This window comes from Natator depressus, chromosome 26 (assembly GCF_965152275.1).
Source record: "Natator depressus isolate rNatDep1 chromosome 26, rNatDep2.hap1, whole genome shotgun sequence".
Classification (NCBI taxonomy): Eukaryota; Metazoa; Chordata; order Testudines; family Cheloniidae; genus Natator; species Natator depressus.
Window position 1 is genome coordinate 14,200,017 of NC_134259.1, and position 24,775 is coordinate 14,224,791.

Consider the following 24,775-nt stretch of genomic DNA (forward strand, 5'->3'; position numbering starts at 1 on the left):
AAGCCAAGTCAGACAAACTTCCTGGTCCCAGAAATGCTCCAGTATTTTTTTACGCATGTACGTCTGTTCTCAAGGGCTTTGCTCTACTGGTTCAAATAAAAGCGTTGACAAATCTCTATGGTTAAACACTCAACCCCATCACTTTGGATCTAGACTGTTCTCAGTGGTGGCAGATGACAGAACGAGGAGCAATGGTCTCAAGTTGCCGTGGGGGAGGTTTAGGTTGGATATTAGGAAAAACTTTTCCACTAGGAGGGTGGTGAAGCACAGGAATGGGTTACCTAGGGAGGTGGTGGAATCTCCTTCCTTAGAAGTTTTTAAGGCCCAGCTTGACAAAGCCCTGGCTGGGATGATTTAGTTGGGGTTGGTCCTGCTTTGAGCAGGGGGTTGGACTAGATGACCTCCTGAGGCCCCTTCCAACCCTAATCTTCTATGATTCTATGACTGAATCTCTGCTGAAACAAACCCCTCCCTCCAAACGTATTCCACTGACGCCCCAAGCTTGCTGAGTCTGTTGTAGGAATTTGGATGGACTATATGGACCAAAGGTGTTGATGTAACCCAGTCACTGTCCAGGGTCTAACAGGTTTTGTTTGCAGAGACCTCAGCCTGCTACATACCAGGGAAACCCACCTGGAAACATTTTAACCATTTACTAAAGATACAGAAAAGATGGAAAGCCTTTGAAATGCAGTTAAAGCCTTTGAAATGCAAAGTATTAAGTAAGGCAAGGCCTGGGCCCTCATGTCTCACAACTACAATTTCCAGCACATGGCCAAGCCCTCTGCCTCCTTCTGCAAGCGTCTGTTTGAACTACATCCCTTGTTCCCTTTCCCTTTGGCCGGAGAGAGGTTTTAGGAGGAAACCCCCCCATTTGACAGTCTCTTAGACGGTAACAACGACAGGCAATCATAGGTGCTGACTCCGGGGCTGGAGCATTCATGAAAAGAAATAGTGGGTGCTTAGCACCGACCCGCAGCCAGCTCTCCCCCTCCCCCATAGCTTCTCCCGTCTGCCCCACTGATCAACTCCTCCCCCTCCCTCCCAGCGCCTCCTGCCCACCGCGGATCAGCTGCTCCATGGCCTCTAGGAGACACTGGGAGGAAGGGGGAGGAGCAGGGATGGGACACACTCGGGGGAGAACTGGGCAGGAAGAGGGGGGTGGAAGGGGGCCCTTGGGGAAAGGGGTGGAGTGGGGCGGGCCCTGGGGTGGAACAGGAAGAGGTGGGGCAAGGGGGTGGAGTGGGGCCGGGGCCTGGGGCAGAGAGGGGCCTGTGACGGCAAGAACTGTCCTTTTGGGGAAAAGAGGAGAAGCTAGTGGAGATGAGCTGGAGCTGTCCTTGCTGCTGCTCTTGAAGTCTGATCCCGTTTCCTAAGACAACAAACTCACAAAAGGGGAGAGAAAAGAACAGCACAGGGAGAAAATGCAGCTTCTGTCTCTGGTATGACTCTCATTTGCAACCTCCCTGCTGAAAAGCCCCGGCCCAGCCCACCCTCTGATCAGCCACTTCAAGGCCTGGCAATCTCGGACCAGCTTTTCGCTGCCTCTCTGGTCACAGGTTTACAGCAGTGCTACGAAATATCCAGGCTTGGCTGGCTAAGCCAGACTCTTGTGAGGCAGAAGGAAAAAGGAGAGGGCTAGCAAAGAGACGAGCAAAGGGAGGGAAAGAAAAGGACACATGGGCTGGAGAGAGCGAGACAAAGTTTCACACGCCAGGTGGTGGCTGGGAGTCAGCTGGAGCCGGCGAAGTGGTGATGTCGTCTGGGTCCCGCTCTCTGGCCCCGTCTGATCAGGACATCGTTCAAGATCAGGATGATGACGTCCCACAGTCCCAGGAGATGGTGGGGGTGGCAGCCATGCTGGTGAACGCGCTCTAGTAGCCAATTTTTCTCCCCAAAGTCTCTATAAGGCCCCACAAAGGGAGTGCTGGGTGGAGTAACCTGTCACTTCATTATTTTCTCCGCCAATTAGTTTCAACTCACCCATTCTGGTTCTCTGGTTTCTGATTCCACACTTTTCTTGTTACCAGGCATGATCGTAACACAGTCCTTGAGTTGTATCAGGAGGCCTCTGGGTCGGGACTAATTCAGTCTGTCTGTCTGTCTGTCTCCCTTTTGGACTTTCACCCAGCGACGTCTGTTGCTATAGGCAGTTGTCACATCTTATAAATTCACTCTTCTTTTTTACAGTTGAACTCACACTAGGGGTAAATTTGTAGGCCCAATTATCACAACAGCCTTCATCAAAACCAAATCACCCCCCAGCACCTATGGACACCGACACGCTTGGGTCCCCCTTAACACTAGCTGCACGCTCCCTCTTGCCCTTCCACATATCCAAAGATGGAGCCCAGCACATGGAGTAGCCTCTGTGATAACCCAGATTGTTATGCTTCATTTTGTGCTATCCCCACGCCACCCTCCTCGCAATATCCCACCATCCCTGCTGGTGATTCACTTCTCCCCACATATCCTGACACCTCTGCTGGCAACATCCTCCCCTTTTCCCGCTGCCCTGCTGGCAAAGTCCCTGTCCCCCAAATGCCCCCACTGGCAAACACCCCTCCCTGATATCCCAACACCTCTGCCGGTGACCCCCTCCACCCCAACAGTCTGATGGCCCGCCAGAGAAACCTGCTCCCCCAGGTATCCCAATGCTTTCACTGCCACCAAACATCTCCCTCCCCCGCAATATATTGATGCCCCTGTCAGAAAATCCTTCCCACGATATCCTACCTCCTCCATCAGTACCAGATTGTGATGGAACACACACTTGTGATCACACCCTAAACACTAGTGTAATAATCTTTGTACAAGGTATGCCTTGTAAGGTATCATCTGAAACCTCATAATTTGCTGGTCAGTGTTGGCCTGATAAAATATTTGTGGCAACACTGCCTGGGGAGTTATAAGATTCCCCAGCAGTGTGGTGTTATTAACAAGCATTCCAAACCCCACCGCCCTGCCCAGGCAGAAGTCAGCAAACAGGTCTGTCCTAACCAAAGGGATGTGTACTTGCCTTGCTGTGCATTTAAACACTAAACAGAGTCACCGAGCAGGAAAGGAAAACAAAGGAAGCTCAAAAACCAGCAGGGAACATCTTTCCAGATTGACTCTCTGTCTCCTGGTTCTCTGCTGGAAACATTTTTCGGGGGGGGGGGGGGGGGACTGAAATGATAAAAAGGAACAGCAAACACCCCCAGGCACCCACCCCCCAACATCTCTCTCCCTGCCCATCACAGTCTCTACACCTGACTCCCCAAGCATGCTGAGTCAGTTTAAGAGAACAGACTAGTGTATGTTATTCCCTTAAAGGAATAATGGACTTAACAGATTTGGACTGTTCAGGAGAAGGCTGGCCAGCACAGGACATACATTTCGGGGAGAAAATCCGGGACTGGGAATGTGCTGGGGTCACTCTGCAGGATAACCGAGGCTGGTGAGAGACAAGATGTGACTGGCAGGCTGCAGTTACGCACCTATCTGGGAGTGACTGGCGTACTGGGGACTGGTTGTAAGCAGTCCAGGTTGAAGGCTATCTCAGCAAAGTATTATAAGGCACCCCAGGTTACAGGGCCGGGGTGGTGTCCCGGCGTCCCAGGCTCGGTGCTCTAAAACGGTTTGGAGTGAAGTCAGACAGGACTCTGGAGCACCGTCTCCCCTCAGGGCACGCTCTTGGCTTCAGCACTTCCTGGGGCTGACCTCGAAGCATTCAGCCCCCGGTTCACCCCATGAGCTCCCCGTAGCGAGTCGCCCTGGATGGGGCACCTAGGGAAGCCCCACATGCCCCCAAAGGGCCCTGCACCCCACCTCTGCAGTGACTCTTAGCCAGCATGTAACACAGGTGCATTAGTCACCAGGAACACAGCATAGAACAGAGCTTATTAGCACTGAAATCAGGAACACTTAGCAAAGTCCTCCTTGGGGGGCGGTGGGGGGGCAGGGCGCAGACCGCAGGGCCCTCCCTGCTGAGTCCCAAACCAGGAGACTTGACTATATTCCTCCTGGGGTAAATTTAAAATTTTTATTAAAGCGAATGTTAAAAAAATTATATAATGCATAGGTCAGGAAAAGAGTGTCTGTACATCTGGGCCTAGTGCTGAGATTATCCACAAATACAAAGTTTGTTTTTAAAAGTCATATGATGCATAGAGTGCATAATCAGTAATAACCCAAATTTAGGTGAACAGATTTTACAATACAATTTAGATATTAGAATCCGAGTACTTTGGTACGTCACTCATGAAAAGTCGTACAGAGATTTGGTTGTGGAAAGGAAACTCTATCGAGGAGTGGAGACTGTCCCTCAGTAATTGAGGACTAGGTCGGCTGTCCATTCAGAAAACACAGTCCCTGAGGAGAGGATTTGTTACTTTCCTGGCTTATTACGTTGCCACTCACGCGGATGAAAGGCGCAGGCTGGGCAGGGCGGTGCTGTGCGACTGCAGAGAGGCTGCCCCGCCTCAGCTCTGCACGGCCACTTCCCCTGGTCCCTGGAAGGGTGACCAGACCCGTGACGCTGGCCGGGGTGAGCCAGCTGCGGGCAGATGCGGTATAAACCTGCCACACCCAGAGCTCTGCAGCGCCCCCCACTCCCGACCCGCAGGCCCCCGCCAGCCCGGCCCCGCCGGGGCCCCCCACTCCCGTCCCGCAGCCCCCCGCCAGCCCGGCCCCGCCCCCCAGCTCCGCCGGGGCCCCCCACTCCCGACCCGCAGCCCCCCGCCAGCCCGGCCCCGCCCCCCAGCTCCGCCGGGGCCCCCCACTCCCGTCCCGCAGCCCCCCGCCAGCCCGGCTCCGCCCCCCAGCTCCGCCGGGGCCCCCCACTCCCGTCCCGCAGCCCCCCGCCAGCCCGGCTCCGCCCCCCAGCTCCGCCGGGGCCCCCCACTCCCGTCCCGCAGCCCCCCGCCAGCCCGGCCCCGCCCCCCAGCTCCGCCGGGGCCCCCCACTCCCGACCCGCAGCCCCCCGCCAGCCCGGCCCCGCCCCCCAGCTCCGCCGGGGCCCCCCACTCCCGTCCCGCAGCCCCCCCGCCAGCCCAGCCCCGCCGGGGCCCGCCAGCCCAGCCCGGCCCCGCCCCCCCAGGGCCCCCCCGCTCCCGCTCCCGCCCCGCAGCCCCCCGCCAGCTCCGCCGGGGCCCCCCCGCTCCTGTCCCGCAGCCCCCCCGCCAGCCCGGCCCCCGGTTGCCGGACGCAGCGGCCAGGCCCGAGGCCGCCCCGCGGTAACCGACGCGACCCCGCAGGCGCAGGCGCTCGGGGGGGGCGGGGCAGCCCCTGGGCCCTCTCGGCCCCCGTCCGCGCTCATCCTCCCCAGCGGGTCGCCCCGCCCCCGGCCGCCGCTCACGTCACCCGCGCCGCGCCTGCGCAGTCTCCGCGCGGGCCGATTCAAACCGGGAAGCGGAGGAAGTCGGCTGGGCCGGGCCGGGCGCGCGGCAGCGGACGGGGAGGCCCCGCCCCCAGCGAGCGCGGTTCGGAGCAGCCGGGATCTGGGGGGGAGAGAGGAGGAGTCCCAGGAGCTGGGAGGTGTCCTAGGGCGGGTGGAGGGGCTGACTGGGGGGGGTGTTCCCAGGAGCTGGGGGGGAGGAGGTGTCCCAGGGCGGTTGGCGGGGGCTGGCCTGGGGGCTGCAGGGGGAGGCTCCCAGGAGCTGGGGGGGGAGGAGGTGTCCCAGGGCGGTTGGCGGGGGCTGACTGGGGGGCTGGTGGGGGGGGGTGTTCCCAGGAGCTGGGGGGGGAAGGAGGTGTCCCAGGGCGGTTGCGGGGGCTGACTGAGGGGCTGGGGGGGGGGAGGAGGTGTCCCAGGGCAGTTGTGGGGGCTGGCCTGGGGGCTGCAGGGGGAGGCTCCCAGGAGCGGGGGTGGGGGCAGAAGATGTCCCAGGCGGTTAGTGGGTGGCTGAAGTTAGTGTCTCATTATCCCCTCACCTGCCATCTCTGTATTTCTCTGCTCCCCCCGCAGTGAAGATGAGCACATCAGCGCCCCAGCCCGCTGGTCGCAGCCAGAGCGCCTCCTCCGACAGCGTGTTCGTGTCCCCCAGCACCAAGCGGCAGCACCTCAGCACCTCGAACACCCCGGGGCTCGACAGCTTCCCGGGGAACGATGACGAACAGGAACGGAAGCAGCGGCGACGCTCCAGGGTCATCGATCTGCAGCTCAGCAGCACCGACTCGCCCCTCTCTGTGCAGTCCCCTTCCAGCAGGTCAGAGTGACTTATGAAGCCGCTCTGTGCAAGTTTGCTTATTGCCTGCGGGAAATGCCCTGGGCTGTGTTAGTACCGGGACTCGGTGGGGGTGGGTAAGTCTACGGGTGGAGTTGTGCGAAAGGCCAGGGACTCGGGGGTGAGGAAGTCTTACATCTGCTTTCTCGTGCATTGCTACCCAGGCGGCGGTGCTCTCTAAAGCAGAGGTTCTTGTTTTTTCTTTAGGCGGGCAGAAACCTCCCTGCCTGTGATCCCGAAATTGACAAACACCCAGATTTCAGATCACTACTCCACCTGCATCAAGCTGTCAACAGAAAATGTAAGTGAAAATAGGTCTGCATGTAGTGCAATAAGCCAACTTTGAAGAAAGCCAGTTCTTCAAGTGGGGCCATTCTACACATGCAGATCGCACCCAAACACAAACCCAAAAAAGGACGTGGTGTACCATGCTGGGGATGGTGAAGTTTGAGACTCTTATGCTTATGCTCAAGGCTGTCGTTTCTGGGCTGTTTAGCAACAGACTCAATAACTCCCAAGTTTAAGACTGGAAGCGAAGAATGCAGCCTTCGGTTGTAAGCCCAAAGTTGTAAGCTTCAAAGCAGGGACTTTTTTGTGCATCTTCTAGCACAACGGAACCCTGACCCATGGGTGCTATAACAATACAAATAAACTAGTGTAAAGCCCATGTGTTACCCGCACAAAATTCACTGTCACTTGCACGCTCTAGGGCACCCACCTCTACCTAGGGCTCAAGGCTTCCACCCTTACCCTATTCCTAGGGCTCAGATGTAACCCTCTTAATTTAGGCACTCTAACTCCAGTTCCAGTGGCCGGAAGTTGAATTTGTCTAACTTCCAACTCTAAATAAGGCACAAATTTTTAACCGTGAGGACAACTAGCCATCAGAGGTCGTGGTGGATTCCCACTCGCTAGGAATCTTATTTAAATAATGTTTGGATGTTTTTCTAAATGATACGTTCTCGTTCATATGGAAACGAATTTTGGGAAGTCCTTTGGCCTGTGCTGTGCAGGAGGTCAACCTAGATGATTGCAGCAGTCCCTGCTAGCCTTGTAATCTCTGAATTCTGAAGCTGTCATCTGCATTCCTTATTCCTAGATGTATAACTTTGCATTTTGCTGTATTAAGACACCGTTTGTTTGAATAGGCCCAGCCTGCCAAGGGATACAGATCACTATGTGACTGCCCTGTCGTCCTCATTATTTACCTCTCTTGCCGATTTTTGTGCCATCCACAGATTTTATCAGCTGCGATTTTATATTTATTTTTCTGATCGTTGATGACAATATTGAACAGTGTTGGGCCTAGAATGATTTCAAAAGACCCCCTGTTGATGAGATTCCCCACCAAGAGTTGCTCATGTAACTGTGGATTGAAGGACATGATTTTCCAAAAATAGAAGCTGCCTATGTGCTGTGTTTCAGAGAATCACCACGAAGAATGCCTTTGGCCTGCACCTCATAGACTACATGGCAGAGATACTCAAACAGAAGGACTCAGAACTGACCAACTTCAAGGTGAGGGGGATGGCTGCTGCCAGCTTGGTGCAGTGCTCTGTCTCTTGCTCCCTCCTGGAGCAGAGAGGCCTCTTGTTAATTCCTGCCTGAACCTCAAATGGGCATAATGCAGGCAGACAGGAACTAAGTTCCCTCTAAACAGCACTGCCACGCAGTAGGCTATCAAGGGCGGCACAGGTGGGGAGAGGCGCCTCTTCCCCCAGCCCAGCCCTGCCCGAGCTGCCGCGGCTGGGGAGAGGCGCGTCTCACCCCGCCCAGAGCTGCTGTGTCAAGAGAGGGCTGGGGGGAGTCCTCTCTCCCCGCTGCAACCCCGGGGCAGCCTGCACCCCAAATCCCTCATACCTGGCGCACCCCAGAGCCCACAACTACAGCCAGAGCCCTTACCCCCTGCACCCTGCCTCAGCCCCCTCCCGCACCCCAAACCCCTCATACCCAGCCCCTTCCCAGAGCCCACACTCCAACCCTCTGCCCCAGCCCTGACCCCCCTCCCAGACGCCAAACCCTTTGGCCTCACCCCTGCCACACATCACCTCCATGTTGGTGCACATAGCAAAATTCATTCCACACATAGATCTAAAAAATTAGAGGGAACAGTGGACGGGAACCCCTCTGCTGTTCCTGGTTAAGATAGCTGATGGAAATGACTGGACAGTAACTACTAATAGAATTTCATAGGGCCAAATTCTTCTTTGTTACACCAGTGAAATCAGTGAGATTTCTGCACTGGTATAATCAAGCAGAATTAAGCCCACAGAAACCAGGGTTAATTTATCAAGGAAAGGCTTGCAAGGTTTCCTGAAGTCCTTATTTTGACATTAGAGGCCAGCGATAGAGCAAGGCCATATCCAAAAGGAGTTTGGTCTGAGACTTGAAGGCGGAGTGAATTAGACTGGAATAGATGGATAGCAGGAAGGGAACCAGGGATGCGATGGGAGGAGACAAAAGGAGGAACAGTTTTCTTTAGAGGTATCCCAGCAGAGTATTCACTTGTGCTAAGTGGACAAGGCTTGGGTAGGGGGTTCTGCAGTCATGATTTAAACAGCGGGGGGTCTGGTGACCCTGAGAATGGTACTTTTGTATCTTGAGTGCTTTTCTTCTTCTGATCTCCGAGTGCTTTGTAATGGTGGGCAGATGAGCATATCCCCACTCTGCAGGGCAAGCCTGAGGAACGGGGGGAGTGATTTGTCTAGAGACTCATGGGAAGTCACTGGCAGAACGGAGTCCAGATCTGGATGTGGGCGTTGTGCTTTCCAGTGGGCATTGCTGCTTGCTGGTAACGGTAAGATACTTGCCTGCCAGGGCAGATGTTCACAAGCTATGTTGATGGGAGTCTACATGAGTGTTCTGGAAGCAAAATGTAGATTACAAAGAAGGCTTCAGTAAAGGCCTCTCTGGTGGTTTTCTCTGCACTGCTCTTCTTCTATGCAAAAGGTAAGCTAGGCAAGGGTATTTGTGTCTTCATTTATTAGAGGACTCTGCTAGGCTTGGGGAAGGAAGCGCCTGCACAGAAGAGATTTCAATTCCACTTCAGCCAAGGAGGAATTCATGTCAGAAACACTGCCCCTGTGCCTCAGGGACCTCTTGGTGCCAAATTGCAGGGAGACTTACCAAAGGTTACAGGGATTCCCTGAATCTGGTCTCTACTTACTCGTTTGCCACAGGGTATCATGTAAGATCTCAACTGAAACCTTGTGTCACAATAGTGGTCATAATCATTGTGAAAGATATGTACAGGTAATCGGTGAGGAGAGATGTTTATATACTGAAAATTATGCTCCGAAGGTCTGTGAGTTGGGGCTGGTCACCAGAAGGTAGTAAAACAGGTTTCTTTCAGGCAGGAGACACTTATCTACCTGTCAGACTGCGTAGAGTTACAAAGCGATCTCACAAAAGTGGGTTACTGGGCAACAAAATGGCAGATGAAATTCCATGTTGATAAATGCAAAGTAATGCACATTGGAAAGCATCCCAACTATACATGCAAAATGATGGGGTCTAAATTAGCTGTTACCACGCGAGATCTTGGAGTCATTGTGGACAGATTCTGAATACGTCAGCTCAATCTGCAGTGGCGGTCAAAAAAGCGAACAATATGAGGAACCTTTAGGAAAGGGATAGATAGTAAATATCCTAATGCCACTGTATAAATCCATGGTACCCCCACACCTTGAATACTGCGTGCAGTTCTGGTTACCTTATCTCCAAACAGATATGTTAGAATTGGGAAAGGTAGAGAGAAGGGCAACAAAAATGATTAGGGGGATGGAACAGCTTCTATATAAGGAGAGATTTAAAAGACTGGGACTGCTCAGATTGGAAAAGACATGACGAAGGGGGGTATGAGAAAGGTCTATAAAACCATGAGTGGTATGGGAAAAGTGAATAACTTTTACATAAGACAAGAACTAGGGGTTGCCCGATTAAATTAATCGTGAGCAGGTTTAAAACAAACAAAAGGAAGAATTTCTTCTCACAGTCAACCTGTGAAACATTGCCAGGAGATGTTGTGAAGGCCAAGAGGATAACGGGGTTCAAAAAAGAATTAGATCATAGAGGATAGGTCCATCAGTGGCTATTTGCCAAGATGGTCAGAGACGCAACTCCATGCTCTTGGAGTGGCAGAAGCTGGGACTGGGTGACAGGAGATGCCTCTGTTTGATACTTGCCCTGTGCTTTTTCATTCCTTCTGGCACAGCTGGCATTGTCCACTGTCGGAAGACAGGTACTGGGCTAGATGGACCTTTGGTCTGACCCAGTCTGGCTGCTCTTATGTTGCCAGAGGCTGGTGGTGTTGAGGAACTGACCCATAGAAGGCACAGGGTTCCTTGTGCTAAGGGCAGGCGGTAGAGGTGTCTCACTGCCCTGGGTACCTCTGAGAAGTATCTACCCCCCACACCTCCCCAATCTTTTTGAAGCCTCAGGTGGGCTTAGGGAGCTGGGATTAGCGTAAGAGCTGGTATTTGCTGAAGGGCACTACAGGGTAGAAAATCTGGGTGGAATTCAGTACAGCAAAAGTACAAGTGACACTGTCTCTGGTAGCAGGGGGTGAAATTGTAACGGGGCAGGAGAGGGACAAGGAGAAGCAGTTAATTAATGAAACTTTTGGCCACAACATACAATAAAGTTGGACTCAGTTGCAGATAAACACTACAAAGAGAAGTCGTCATTGAGAATCCTCAAAGCAAAACAGAGCTGGACCAGCTGGCGCTGGCAGGAGATGGAGCTATAACTTTCAGTTTTGAAAGGGGGGGAATAAGAGTGTAACTTTTAACTAAAATGAGATGTGCAAGACAGGCGAGATCTAGGAGGTTGGAGAACAGCACAAAATGCAGAGTTCCAGTGTGGCTGGGTCTTAGGGTAATGGTGGCCTGACCGTAACTACGTTTGACCTCCATGTATGAAGCTCATGTGAAAGAGAGGACTGTGGTCTCCAATTTCATAGAATGGGTCACAGCGGTGGCACGTAGAGTGGGTGAGAAACAAATGCCATAGGATCCACGGCGACATGACTGAAGATCTGTGTTTTGTGGAAGGAAAAGGGATGAAAGAGCCCAGTGTGGCTGAAAAGAAATGCATTGCAGTGATTCATGCTCATAAAGTATCCTTTTTACAAAAGGAATCCATCTCCGGTAGTGCTGATGGGTGGAACATGAACTTTGTCTGGCAAATTTATCCTAATGAGATGAGATCCTTTCTAATTGTGTGTTCTGTTCGGTCTGTTTCACAGATAGCAGCCGGCACCCTGGACGCCAGCACAAAGATCTATGCGGTGAGAGTGGATGCTGTCCATGCAGATGTATACAAGGTTCTTGGAGGGTTGGGCAAAGACTCAGCACCCACAAAGGATGTGGACAGCCAGGGTGCAGGTGTGCTGCTTGCTGCTTTCATTTTGATGTACTAATCAAGGGAGTTGGACCAGTCTCTCCTGGTCATAACTCCAACTGGTCCTGCACTCATAACTGGTGCAGGACCTCTGTATAACAGTCTTATGCTTACACAGCATCTGTAGATTTCCAGGCCCTTTTTAAGGATGGGAAAATGGAGGGAAGTGACTGCATAAATTCACAGTAAATCAGTGACAGAGATGGGATTAGAACCCAAATCTCCTGACTCCCAAGTCCTGTGCTCAGCCTGCTAGACCACTCTCCCTCCTCTGAGCTGAATGTGAGTATTTGGGTTACTTATTCTGGCAGAGTGGCCTGACTGAGAGATTCAAAATCATGAGAGGAAGCACCCCTTTGTCTTCATCCTGTCTTGTGCTACAAAAGCAGACTGTCCTGTTGAAAGACAGATTAGTCAACAAAAGGAAACACAGCCTTTAGTTAATTTTCTATAACTTCCCTTTGCTGGGAATCCAGACATAACCAATATGGATAATTTTATGCCCAGTAACTTTTGTAGTCATACAAGCTAAAATAAAAATAATGGAATCTAATCCTTAGGATACATGCACTGCCCCAGATTTCCCACGCCCTCTGTGACCATCAGCATTGAATCACTGGTCAGGTGCATTATGGGACAGTTTTGTGTGCAGGTATTGGCCACAGATGGAAGTAGCACATTGAGCCATATGGACTAATGGTCTGATCTAATTATGGCAGACCTATATTCCTAAGCAAGCTGAATGAATCCAGATTGCTCTAGCATGTATGTGCAATGTCTTTTTCAGCTTCCCATTCCACGGGCAGTAAGGGAGGGGCCAAATGACATGGGTTTCTGATTTCCCTGTTTGTTTAGGGATCTAAATGCAGTTGAATAAGAAATAATTGAAAAGATTTCCCCAAATGTCTAGTGCTGATCCAGTCTGGTTTGTGCTCCCTGCTTTCGTTTAGTGTAGTGAAGGCTTTGCTATGAGTAGGTATTATATGGCTATTTTGGGGTTAATTTGATCAGTTGGAGGGACTTAGGTTTCTGACTTGTCTAGGCCTGTGTTCCCTAGTCCAGAACTTTTCTCCTACTTGCGCTGGTCTGCGTGAGCAAGGAGATCGAGAGCTACAAGTTGTACAATCAGTCCTCTGTTCTCTGGCCAACAAAACGCTGGCTCTTTTACACTAAAGCAGCTTCAGCTGAGCCCAGGGACTCATGTCACTTAGTTTCTACGCTGTCAGCTGACGTGGGGCTGCACTGTGTGAAATCAGAGATGATAGTCTCACCAGCATGTGCAAGGAAAAGAGTATGTTAATTCTCACAAACTAATCTAGATGGGAAGAGATTTTTGTGGAGGACGGAGCTGGATTCTGTGCATCAAAGGAAATTTTCTTGTCTGCAGCATCTGCCCAGTGGGTTTGAGTCCTGCCTTTTGCTATCAGATTTTTAAATAAACCTAGAATTATTTTTGTAGTAATTCTGAGGAGTTTTTTTTTCACAACTCTTGAACCTGCTCACTGATTTTTGTGGTAACTCCAGATGAGTGTGTAGGGTAAAACCCAAACACACAACCTGTCTTAGTCAAAGGCTTGAGGGAATAGAAGAGATTTAGAAAGGAATGAGTGGGTCAGGTCTATGTTTGATATACTCTCAACTCACCACTTTTCAAGAAGAGTCAAACCCCTACCATTGGTAGCTACATGGCTCTAGAGGCAGCCTCTGCAGTAATTCTCCTTTTTATAGATGGAGCTGCTGCCGGTACTGAAGCTGCCAAGAAGCTCCAGACAAAGAAGAGGCACTCGTACAAAACAATCGAACAGAACCTGAATAACATAAACGTCTCTCAGGCAGATCGCAGAAGTGAGGTGGGGAATACTGCCCTGGAGTTTTCGTGTAGCAATTGTTCTACTCAACCCTGAGCCAGAAAGACACTTCTCCTTCCTCACCCCCATGTAACTCCTCTTCTCAACATGGCAAGCTTGTGTCAGGCTCTAGCATTCATATGCTTTCCTCTTGCCTATCTCTGCATTCTGCTGTCATAGCAAATCTCTTATCTGTCTCCACCGTGTCCCTCCTGTACTGGTGCGCTTCAAATTCTTCAGCAAGCCAACTCTGCACTAGTTAACCCAAGTGTGAGTGTGAAGCTCATGTCTCTGTTTAGAGCTTCTCTGTGATGGGGTCTCGTGTCCCTCCATCATCTGTTTTCCCTCCGCCTCTGTTCCTTGATTCTTCTCGCTTTGTGTCCATGTGCAGGTTGATCCCATGTTCCAGAAGACAGCAGCCTCCTTCGATGAGTGCAGCACGGTTGGCATCTTCCTCAGCACCCTGCACACCCACAGCTATCGCTGTGAGCTCCTGTTGGATGCCAAGGTCACGCCGCTCCCATCGTCTGAGACCTTGGAGTCCCCGAGCTCTGCTCCTGTGAAGGTGGCAGACCTGAAGTGTAGGTGGAAGTAATAACTGTGAACTCTGGACTCTTACAGGCTCCCGCTCCATCCCACCGAACTCCCTAATAGTTCTTATGCTCGTTGTCTCTCAGTGCAACAGGCACCATGTTCCCTTCGCTGTTTGGCTCATCTGTTAACGTTTTGGTCTCAGCTGACCTCATTCTGGCTTCAGTTACTAATTCTGCCCCTCCCCGCTCGGTTAACCCTTTGGTGCTGTCACACATGTATTGCTTAGAGGGAGGTGTTCCTAAACTGGATGCATGGTGCAGATTTTAGGGTAGGTTTCTTGGTTCCTGCTGCTTTTTAGGCTTAAACCATAAAATCATGGCCAGTGTAGGGTGAAAGTAAACAGTGTGTGTGGCTTCAGGCATTTATTTCCTGAGTTAGTCTCTCAGTGGTGGGGCAATAGCTTTCTTCTCCAACCTTCAACTCCCATGCGTGTGTTCTGAAATGCTTGTCCATATTTGAGGTACGGTCATCTCAGCAGTAGTATAAATCCAGATTATTTGATGATGGCTTAGGTTAATTGCTGATCATTAACCCTGTTCATAATATCTCCTTACTGCTTTTGTGGTCTCTAGCTATCCTGCTGCAGTGCATCGAACCGCGCCCCATCTGCCCTACGTTGAGTGGCTTCCAGCTTTCCCACTGGGACAGTGACTCCCATGATGAGGTATGTTTGTTAGCAAGCTGCTCATATTCGCTCAGTGCAGAGCGTGATATGGGAGTTGTTCCCAGTGTGCTCAGCTGCCTCTGTCAAAGATCTCTCTGCAGGCTGGAAAGGAAAGGGACACTTGCTCTGCGGGGTCAGGGCTATTCTGACAGAACCGGACAGGGAAGTGATATGCAGTAGTTCCCTGGGGTGCATTTTAGTAACTAGAATTCTGGTATTAACTCAAGTATCTGACCTACTTTTAAACAGAGAATAGGATTTTAAACTATTTGAAGGGACGTCTCTGGAGAAATACACGCCATTCAGACATCTTATTAAGGCCCTGGCCTTTGCAAAAGGATTCCCTAGGATTATTGTAATCGGCCACTATTGGTGTAGAGCAGAGAGGTTGATTCCTTTTGCATCTTGAGGTACTGAGAAAACACATACTGAGTACAAGATGGGATCAATTCTTGTCCTTCTAGATTGGGAAGAGGGCGATGTACTCCGGGCTCAAATGGCCTGCGTGTGCCTGAGGATATGCTCCATTTAGGAGTCATCACCTGAGTTTAGTTCTTCAGTTTCTTAACAATTTCTTTTCCCTGTCTATCCTCTGAGGCTGACGCCCTATAGCGTTGAATCTACAGGATGAAGGCTCCAAGGATGAGCAGGTTCATAGAAGATTAGGTGTGGAAGAGACCTTGGGAGGTCATCTAGTCCAACCCCCTGTTCAAAGCACGACCAACCCCAACTAAATCATCCCAGCCAGGGTTTTGTCAAGCTGGGCCTTAAAAACCTCTAAGGAAGGAGATTCCACCACATCCCTAGGGAACCCATTCCAGTGCTTCACCACCCTCCTAGTGAAATAGTGTTTCCTAATATCCAACCTAGACCTCCCCCACTGCAACTTGAGACCATTGCTCCTTGTTCTGTCATCTCCCACCACTGAGCTAGCTGAGCTCCGTCCTCTTTGGAACCCCCCTCCCAGTTTAGTGTCATCTGCGAACTTGCTCATGGTGCAATTCATCCCATCATCCAGATCGTTGATAAAGATGTTGAACAAAACAAAAGGTTACCTGGGTGTGGGATTCTCTGACGTGCCCTTTCTCTGGATAACCAATCCCCTTCAGGTTTTTAGTTAGTCCACTCTCTCTGAGTACTAGGCCTCAAGTAGGGTTTATATTCTGGAGCAAATGTGTTAAGCCCTGCATAGGTGTCTTATTTTGCCTTGGAGGCCCAGGGTTTGGTATTGAATCCTTTCTGTGAGTGAGTAACTTGTTCTTTCTGTTCTGCAGTCAGTGTCCGCTCTGCTGGATAAATTTAAGAAAAGCGACCAAGTCTTTGATATCAAGGCAGAGGTGGATTGTGACCCTGCAGACTATGCTGATGCCCTAGTGGAGGATGACTTTGATGCAGACATGCCAGATAGAACGGTAGCAGGGGATGCTGGGAAGCTCTCAGACAAGCTGGAGGCCTGCAGGATGGTGCGTGAGAGCATGAGGTATGTGGTGTTGCTTTGGTCTGCAGCACTAAGTCCTTCATCAGCTGGGGTTTGCCATCCAGCCACAGCCTCCAGCTCAGGATGTCGAACAGCCGTGTTTTGATAGTAGGTTTCCTGAGGCAATGAAGTTTACAAGCAGAGCTTGCTTACTGTGCAGGTGGTATCCGTGAATCAAGTAACTTCTCATTATAGGACTCTCTCTAATCTTTTCTTTCCCCCACTGAGAGACAGAAATGGGACTTGGTGACCAGGGATCCTAGAAATCCATTCGCCCTGGAAAAACACGGAATTTGTGCTTTTACAGAGAATCTTTCATTTTTACATTTTGTGAAAAAAATAAAACATCCAGCAGAACCCCGTTTATCTGAGCCTTCGATGACCGGCTCTCAGTATTAACCAAAGCGCCAGTGGTGGGGCTGAGGTGGCTGGTGGTTTGGAGAATACAGAGAGCTGGATAAACGGGGTTCTACTGTATATCAATACAATATTGTGTTCAACTAATCCCTCAGGGTAACTAGGGAAAGTAAAGTTCAGTGTTTCATTTTAGCTGCGGAAAGAGATGGCTTTTTATGGTTTTTCTTTTGTTTGTTGGAGAATTTTGATTTTTTTTTTGATCACGGAAAACTAGGATCCCAGTTAATGACTCCAACCAGGCCGGCATCCATCCAGTATGATCTCCAGGTTAAAAGTAAGCTGCACAGCTATCTAAAGGGTCTCCTTCCACTGTTTAAATGTCACATGCAATTAAAATGGTTTTAAATTTCTCCCAGTCCCCCATTCCAACCATCCCTGCTGCAACTCATCGGAACCATCGGTGCTGAAGATATTCAGGTGGTTGCACTTTGTTAATAAAAGTTAGAACTTGGCTGTGTGTCGCACCAGAGTATTTGTTACTTCAATTCAAGCCCCTTCAGTCTGTTAGCCACCAGTCCCTGACCCTGTGCAAAGCACCTCCGAAGGGATGGGCATCCTTACCCTACATCAACCATTTGACCGCCATGTCTGGAGATATTTTTGTAGCTGGGAGTTGGCAGGGACTGCAAGGTGCCCAGACCATTCCCTTGGCTAGAGCCAGAACACCTGCCCTTACCCCCTGCAGACTTCAGAAGGAGGAAAGTGAAACCCCTTTCCGCTGTCTGTGGTGGGCATCTATTGGAATGGGATGGAATGAGACGAAAGGAATGAAGCTAGGGAAATCACCCTTATTCAGCTGCTTATCTTGTACCTCCTTAGGGAGCAAGATAGCAAATTGCCATCTGCTTCCCAAACCGCAGAACCCCTGTTGGCAAGTCAGCAAACTTGTATTATTTTTGTGTGTGTCTCTACAACCAACAGCATGGTCACCAGCAAGACCGTGAATAAGAGGCGTAGGGATTAGAAGCCACTGCTCCCCACCTGCTTAAGATCAAGGGTTGTCTGTGTTAAGGCTTTTATGCTTTTTGCAGACTGGCCACTGGAGGGGGAAATGACCCGCATCTGAACAGGACTGATCCCATCCGACAGTGATCCATGCACGTACTGGCTAGCCCCTGGGCTACTGTAGTGTGTGGTGGTGGTGGTTTTTTGCATGGATTATAACCGATTTGGGGGGGGTGCTCTTTCAGTAAGGACGTGATTCCCCTTGCGGAGGGAGACATCGGGACCATGTGCCTCCATCTCTCTGTGAAACCTGGAGAGTATTCCTACTTCAGCCCCCGCACCATGTTGATGTGGGCCGGCCCAGAGCACTGGTGCTTTAAGCCTCACCATAAACGTACGTATTTGTAGGATGCAGTTCAGAAAGTGGATCCACTTTACCGTAAGCTTCTGGTGTGTCTAGAGACAGATGCCTTTCTAGCTATTGAATAGTGACTATCAGGGTAGAGACCACTGTGCACTGCTCTCCAGTCACTCTTCCAGCCAGTTTAGGAGGAGCTCTCTCTGTCTAGGGGGAAGTCTAGCTTGGTATGGGGTGAGGGGGAATATATCTATGTAATAGCATACTACCTAGGTCCTGTCCTAGTGCAGCCATAGGGGATACCAGTTTAAATATCTATCCCATTTTGCCTGCAACCTCCCTCCAACACAACAAAGCTCAATTGCGTTATCTGCTTGTGCTGCTTTAGAAAGCCAAACAGCCCTTTAACATATTAAATCTACAATGAAAACTCCAGCACCTCGGTTAGCTCACAGAAGAGCTCTGCTGACTGAAGGCGGAGCATGTGCCATCTTCCTTTCCTTTCGCTCCAGAATACCTGCGTGCGGGTGATCTGGGGACCTTTCCAAGCAGGCTAGGAACAGTATCTGAGAAATAAAGGTAGAAGCACTTGATTCTCCTCCCCCCCCCCCAAGTGTTGAGCATTGACCATAACCTCCCTTTCTGCAGTGGACACGGGCGCTGAGAAGGGGGGCAGGAAGAGGAACACAAAGAAAGTCTTTGAACTCGACTTTGATGAGGATATTGACTTTACGACGCGTTTCCGTAAGACTAGGGTATGTACTGGGTTGCCACGGGGACCTGGCTGTTTTCTGCTCCCTCCTCTGTGACATGGGGAGCGTCTTTAGTACAAGCCATTGGCAGATTTTTTTAAAATGGGGTTTAAAATCAGCCCTGGAGGCCCATCTGTGGGGGTATTCCTCACTCCAGATCAAATGACAGTAGAGACTTTCTCTGCTAGCCCTGTATTCTGGAAGTCCTGCTGGATTCTTCCTGGCTTATGCCGCTGCAGGCAGGGAGCTGCCCAGGGGTCAGCAAGAGCAGTATGCAGAGCTGCCAGTGGCACACAGCTAACAGATCTGTACAGTGGGGACACCAGCATGGATTCCAGCTTTCTATCCCAGAGCTGTTCGCTTTTTGAGACTCCCAGGAGTAATCTGGAGTAGAAGCATGTTGTAGCCACTAAAGTGAACAGGTCTGACTGAATAAACAGTGGGCAGAGCTGTTGAGTGCAAAGGTGCCTTTTCCCGTAGTTTTCCACAGCTCGAGCCTTTCGAGGCACCGTAGTGCCAGCCCCGGGCTGGTTGTCTTCCCACTTACTCTCTGCTGCTGCTGGTGCATTGAGCATCCCTTTGAATATCCCCCACTCTCTACTCTGGACCATGGAGCTCTGAGGACCCACTTCCAATCTCTTAGTGTGCTTACTCCAATGCTGGGTGGAACTCGGCGCTCCCGTGCCCTGGCAAGCAAGGGAGTTCTTTGAAACGGTTCCCTGGGGTATAGGCTGGACGTCCTTGGGCTAGGATTGGCCCCCGGCGTGGCAGGTGCTCTGGCGTAATATGGTGTTCACCTTGAACAGGCCGCGACAACTCTGGCCAAAGCAACCCTTGACAACCAGAACAAGAAGAGCACCACGCTCCCTGAAGACTTCCACTATGACCCCGACAACATCATCCGGCTCTCCCTCAAACCAGCTATCAAGGTACAGTTCTCTTCCCGACCCCAGCTGGGTTCTTCCGCCCTGCCTGCTGTGCCATGGGCTGCGGGACTCCCCTAGTGCAGTCACCAAACACTCCTCCACCAGGAGACTGTCCGCTAAGGAGGCGCTCGGTTCATCTGGTTAAACCTGCCGCCTTGCTGATAGCAGGCGTGCTGTGCACTGAGAGAAGGGCAGAGGGTAAAATGGAGGAGGGCTGGGATGGACCTGGGGAGGAAGAGGAGTGCCATGGGCCTAGGAGGAAGGGAATATGGCTGTCTGGATGCTAGTCTGGGCAGTGTTCAGGATCTCTGTCCTTTTTCTACCCCTTGGCCTTGTCCCGGCAGCTGTGGAGGAAGGCTCTGCAGAGCAGCTCATCTGACCAAGAGGATGAGATCGGAGAGTATGATTACAACAACCCCAATGACACCTCCAACTTCTGTCCTGCACTGAAGGTAGGTGGGGCGGGGGTGTCACTTGGCTGTGTGCTGTCGGTGGAAAATACCATCTTTCTCCAGCGGGAAAGATCCACCTGGGAGAGCGGCCTCCAGCACCACACAGGCCTGCCTGCTCTCACCGATCCAAATGTGGTCCCTGCAGTGCCACAAGTGGAGCTGCCTGGACAGGCTCTGGCACCTGCTCGCTTGTGAGGGAGCTGAACCAGGCGCTAACAAAGCCCCGGGCTTACCGGATTTCACCAGTGAAACGGCAGCTGACTCTTGCAACCTTTCTCTGGGCAGGAGGAGCGTCCTCATCCCTCCACACTTGCTATCCGTGGAATCGCGCTGACTCCGAACTAGCCTGCTCCTATGTCTGCAAATGTGCCTCTATCCACCTGCTAAAACCCCGGACACACACGCGTGCACACACACACCCCCGCTCCCGTGTGTGCAAACCCTCTGCTCACAGAGCAATTGTGTCATCCTCCAGTGGCTTCCCAGCAGGATCCTGTTCTTTAAAAACTTCACGGACTTGCTTCAGTGCCCTCGCAGACCCGGTGCCGCACATTCAGTCATGCCCCCCGTGGTGGGCGAGCTCGGGCATCCCTTGGCATTTCCCAGCTCTGGGAATCCTTTGGTGCTGGGGTGTAGATGGTGCATCTCGGGGGGTGGGGGTGGGGAACCCTGCATGTTGCTGTTGGGATTTGCAGGGAGCACATGGACTACGGCACCGGTGTGAGGCTTCTCTTTTTTCCCCCAATAACTGCTCAGGCTGCTGATAGCGACGATGACCCCGACCCCGTTGACTTCATGGGCCAGGGTGGGCCGTTTGAACTGACCGTAATGGGGACAGATCCGTATGGTGATCTCAGCAGGGCCCTGGGGGTTGACATCACGACATATGGAGAGTCCAACCTTGTTGCTGAGCCCCAGAAGGTAAGAGCTGGCATGCTGCCCGTGCGGTCCCGGCTGGTATGTGGCTTAGTCCTGAGCTTGCCTCTGTCGGAGCTGCAGGGTGGGCAGGGGCCCCTGGAGAGCAGTGAAGCGCCCTGTGTGCTCCCCGTAGCAAGCTGCTGGCCAGTGCAGCAGCGGGGGGACTAGTCTGAAGCTCCAGCTGCAGGAGGCCCATGGAAGGAAAGCTCTCTGTGGGATGGAGCAGGCTGCGCTGCCTTCGGAACGGGCCTGCATGCTGAGGCGCAGGGACTAACTGGTTGCAGTGCTCCATCCGGTAGAATAACGCCCGCCAAACCGCCCAGAGGGGATCCTGCTGGACTCGGCTCTCTGATCAGTGTGACACGCTTCTGCTTGTCTGGGGACGCTGCTGCTTTCTCACCGCCCTTCTCACCCTGCATGTCTACCTTCAGGTCAATAAGATAGAAATTCATTATGCAAAGACGGCCAAAAAGATGGACATGAAGAGGCTAAAGCGGACCATGTGGGACCTCCTGACTGATGTGCAGAAGGAGCAGGTGGGGGCAGAGGTGAGTGCAAGGAGAACCCAAAGCAGCCATCCCCGGCCACCCACACGTGTACCAGCTTGACAGCCCCTTCTCAGGCCTCCCTCTGCACTGTAGTGACCTGGCTGGCTGATTCCACTGCATTTCCAGCCCAGGCATCTCTGGTGCTACTAGCAGGCACCTTACCAAGCCCTGGGGGATCTCGAATGGTGGGTAAAGTAGCCCATTCAGCACGACCCTGCCAGCGCTGGCAGGATTGTCGTGTTCACTATGGGAGCTCCAAGCTCTCAGCTTTGGTCCCTTTCTCTCATGCTGATGTGGCCTGGGGAGGGCTTCAGATCAATGCATGTGGCTCCCCAAGGGGCCAGACTGTCCCTGGCAGCCTTAGGAGAGAGGCTGGCTCTGTTCAGAAGGAGCTGTGTCCTTCCCTCAGCTGGGAGGGTGTCTCCCAGCACGCATGGGGAGAGACGCTCGAGTCTGATGCCGATAGGAGACTCCTTCATGATGCATCTTGGGCTTGCTCGTGTTTGGGAAAGCAAAGACCTGGAATCCTGGGGTGAGGCTTTCCTGGTGTAGTCCCGGTGAGCACCCTGACCTGCCTGGGTCTGACTATCTGCCTTTTCTCTCCTTGCTGAAGCAGAATGAAGTTGCAGAGAAGGAGACTGACTCTGTAACACTAGCAGGCAAGAAGGTCTTCAGTGGCATCACAAAAGATCTGCTTCACAGGTACGTGGGGGTAGAGACCCTTCCTAGAGAGGGCCTGCTGTGCTGTGGCTGCAAGCCTCTGGATGAATCCTGGGCGTTCCCTATGAACTCCCCATCTGCCCCCGGTGGGATAATGTCGCTCTCGGCTTTTACACCAAGCGGGTGTCAGTCTGAACAGTGAGTGGCCTCCGAGGGGGGGATATCTGCACTGCAATGCAACACCTGCAGCTGTCCTGTGTCAGCTGATGGGCTCAGGCTGGAAGCTGGGTTCTGGGACCCTCCCTCCGTCCAGGCTCCAGAGCTTGGGCTGAGCCCAAAGGTCTACACTGCCATTTTATAGCCCCTGAGCCCAAGCCAGCTGACATGGGCCAGCTGCGGGTGCTTCATGGCAGTGTAGCATCCTCTGAATGTCTTGGCCGCAGTATGAAGCTCTCCCATCTGCTGTGCGTGGGGATAGCTTGATCTCAGGCTTGGGTTGCTGAATGTCGATCAGAGGGCCTGCTCACCCCTCGGCCCAGCTTCCTTCTAGCTGGGTTTGCAAAGGTGGGTGTGAAGAAGCTGCAGGCCTGAGGTGAGGCCCTCAGGGGAGGGGGGGAGGAGAAAGAGGTTTTAGTCTCCTTACTGGGAAATGGGAAAAGCTGGAGAGTGGTGAAAGATCTGTCACTCACTTAACCAGCCCCCACTGGCTCATCAGTGTGCCCCATCACTGGTGTCTAATGTGTAGGCTCCAGCTCTCTGTGTAACCACCTCCCTTCCTTTGGCTGTTTTGCAGACTGCCTTCCGCGATGGCTCAGAACCTCTCTGTGCCGCTGGCGTTTGCCTGCCTCTTGCACTTGGCAAATGAAAAGGTGAGCAGTGTCCGCGTGTAATGCTGGGCAACCCCGATGAATCCCACTGGGCCTGCAGGGAGCAGTCAGTGAAAGAAGTGGGGTGCTGGGTCCAAAAATTCCATGTGAGGAAGGCCCACCAGCCAGATACCCAGGAAAGAATTCTCTGCAGTAGCTCAGAGCCCTCCCCATCTAGTGTCCCATCACTGGCCACTGTGGATATTTGCTGCTAGCAGTCGCAGATCGACTGCATGCCATTGTAGGCTGTTCCATCATACCATCCCCTCCATAAACTTCTCAAGCTCCGTCTTGAAGCCAGTTTGGTTTTTGCCCCCCACTGCTCCCCTTGGGAGGCTGTTCCAGAACTTCACTCCTCTGCTGCTTCATAGCAACCCCACTTTTCTTCTTGGGTTTTTTATTTATGACCAAAGAACTTTTTACTGCTTTAATTTCCCTTGCAAGGTCTAACTCAGCTTGAATTTTGCAATTCTCTTTTCATGCCTATGCTTTCTGACTTCCAAGCTGTAGCTTTCTTTGCTGATCAATCCCTTCTTCAAGTCCTTGTAGGAGGCTCTGCTTACTCCTACATCCTCTTTGAGGTGGTTATTAATCCACAAAAGAGCACATTGGTCTTGATTTAAGGCTTGAATTTGGCCTTTCACCCTGTCTTCTCTTGGCTTAGCTCAGACCCTGAACTTTGCTTTGAACATCACTTCTGTGCTGTGGGTTTTTAATTCAGTTTCCCAAGCACTGATAGGAAATAAGCAAGCTGGCTCTTGGGCAGTGACTCTAAGATGGTTCCAGCCTAGGGACGGTTCTAGGTACAAAGCTGGAAGTCAGGGGAGACTGGGCTCATGACTAGTTCAACTATCTTTGCCGTTGTGATCTGTCAGTAACAGCTTTCCTGTGGGCTGGCTATGGTGGTCTCTGCTGGGAAGAGTCTGGCTTGTAGAACTAATCTGCTTCCTCTCCTCTTCAGAATCTGACGCTGGAGGGGGTAGAGGACCTGTCTGACGTCCTTGTGAAGCAAGGAGATTGATGTGCCATGTGGGCGGAGCAGGGCGCTCTGGCTGCTCTGATAAGACGGGAGCTCTTCGCCCCACCATGAGACTAGCCATTCGTTTCAGCGAGTGGCATGACTGGGTCTCTCATCACTGGTAGCTTTCTCTCCCCTGCCAGCACTACCAATGGGATTTCTCAGAACACCTTGTGTGAATCATGGACACCTGCCTCTCCAAACCCGGGCTCCTAGGGCACTCAGGCAGATGGGGATTGCTACTCTCATGCCTCCATGGGAACTGGAGCCCTCTTTGAGCCATCCAACTGTCTCTCTTGCCTTTTTAGATGGTAACAATGACCCACAGATTCATGCTGCTTCTTGCCATAGCTACAGCAAAGAACTCTCCAGCATATCTTCTGTCCGTCCCCCCCCCCCCCCCCCCAATCTCAGTTTCTGTACATAGAACCTGTTGTAATTACTGGGTTATTACCCCCTTTACTCTATTGTCTCATCGCTTTACACATTATTAGGATCTCTCTGAAATGATTTAACCTATTTTGTACAGCTTTTTAAAAAAATAAAAGAAACTGCAATGTTGGTTCAGATTTTGGGGGCTCTGCTTTGCTGGGGGGAGAGTGGGTTTCCCAGGGGTAGAACAAACCCCACTGCATCTCCCGCATAGTTTCAGAATTCACGGTGCTGGGCGGCGGTGAAGCAGAGAAGAGTAAAACCATGCGAAAGGTACGGCATCGGGCTGTGGGTG

General features: G+C 51.9%; 1 protein-coding gene across 3 annotated transcripts; it reads left to right on the forward strand.

The window, feature by feature from the left end:
• The first annotated feature begins 5,351 nt into the window (after window positions 1-5,351).
• On the forward strand, window positions 5,352-24,439 carry NCAPH (non-SMC condensin I complex subunit H). 3 transcript variants are annotated; one of them, XM_074940372.1, is made up of 18 exons: window positions 5,352-5,462; window positions 5,948-6,188; window positions 6,414-6,507; window positions 7,632-7,724; window positions 11,452-11,590; window positions 13,335-13,456; window positions 13,845-14,034; window positions 14,620-14,711; window positions 15,986-16,191; window positions 17,796-17,944; window positions 18,557-18,663; window positions 19,467-19,589; window positions 19,931-20,038; window positions 20,795-20,959; window positions 21,388-21,504; window positions 22,118-22,206; window positions 22,958-23,033; window positions 23,992-24,439. In XM_074940372.1, the coding sequence occupies exons 2-18, from the start codon at window positions 5,953-5,955 to the stop codon at window positions 24,049-24,051; spliced, it is 2,166 nt and encodes a 721-aa protein (XP_074796473.1). In that variant the 5' UTR covers window positions 5,352-5,462; window positions 5,948-5,952; the 3' UTR covers window positions 24,052-24,439. The 3 variants fall into 3 exon arrangements, with proteins under 3 accessions (XP_074796473.1, XP_074796475.1, XP_074796474.1); XM_074940374.1 differs by having other exon boundaries at window positions 22,121-22,206; XM_074940373.1 differs by having other exon boundaries at window positions 5,395-5,517.
• The last annotated feature ends 336 nt before the right edge of the window (window positions 24,440-24,775 follow it).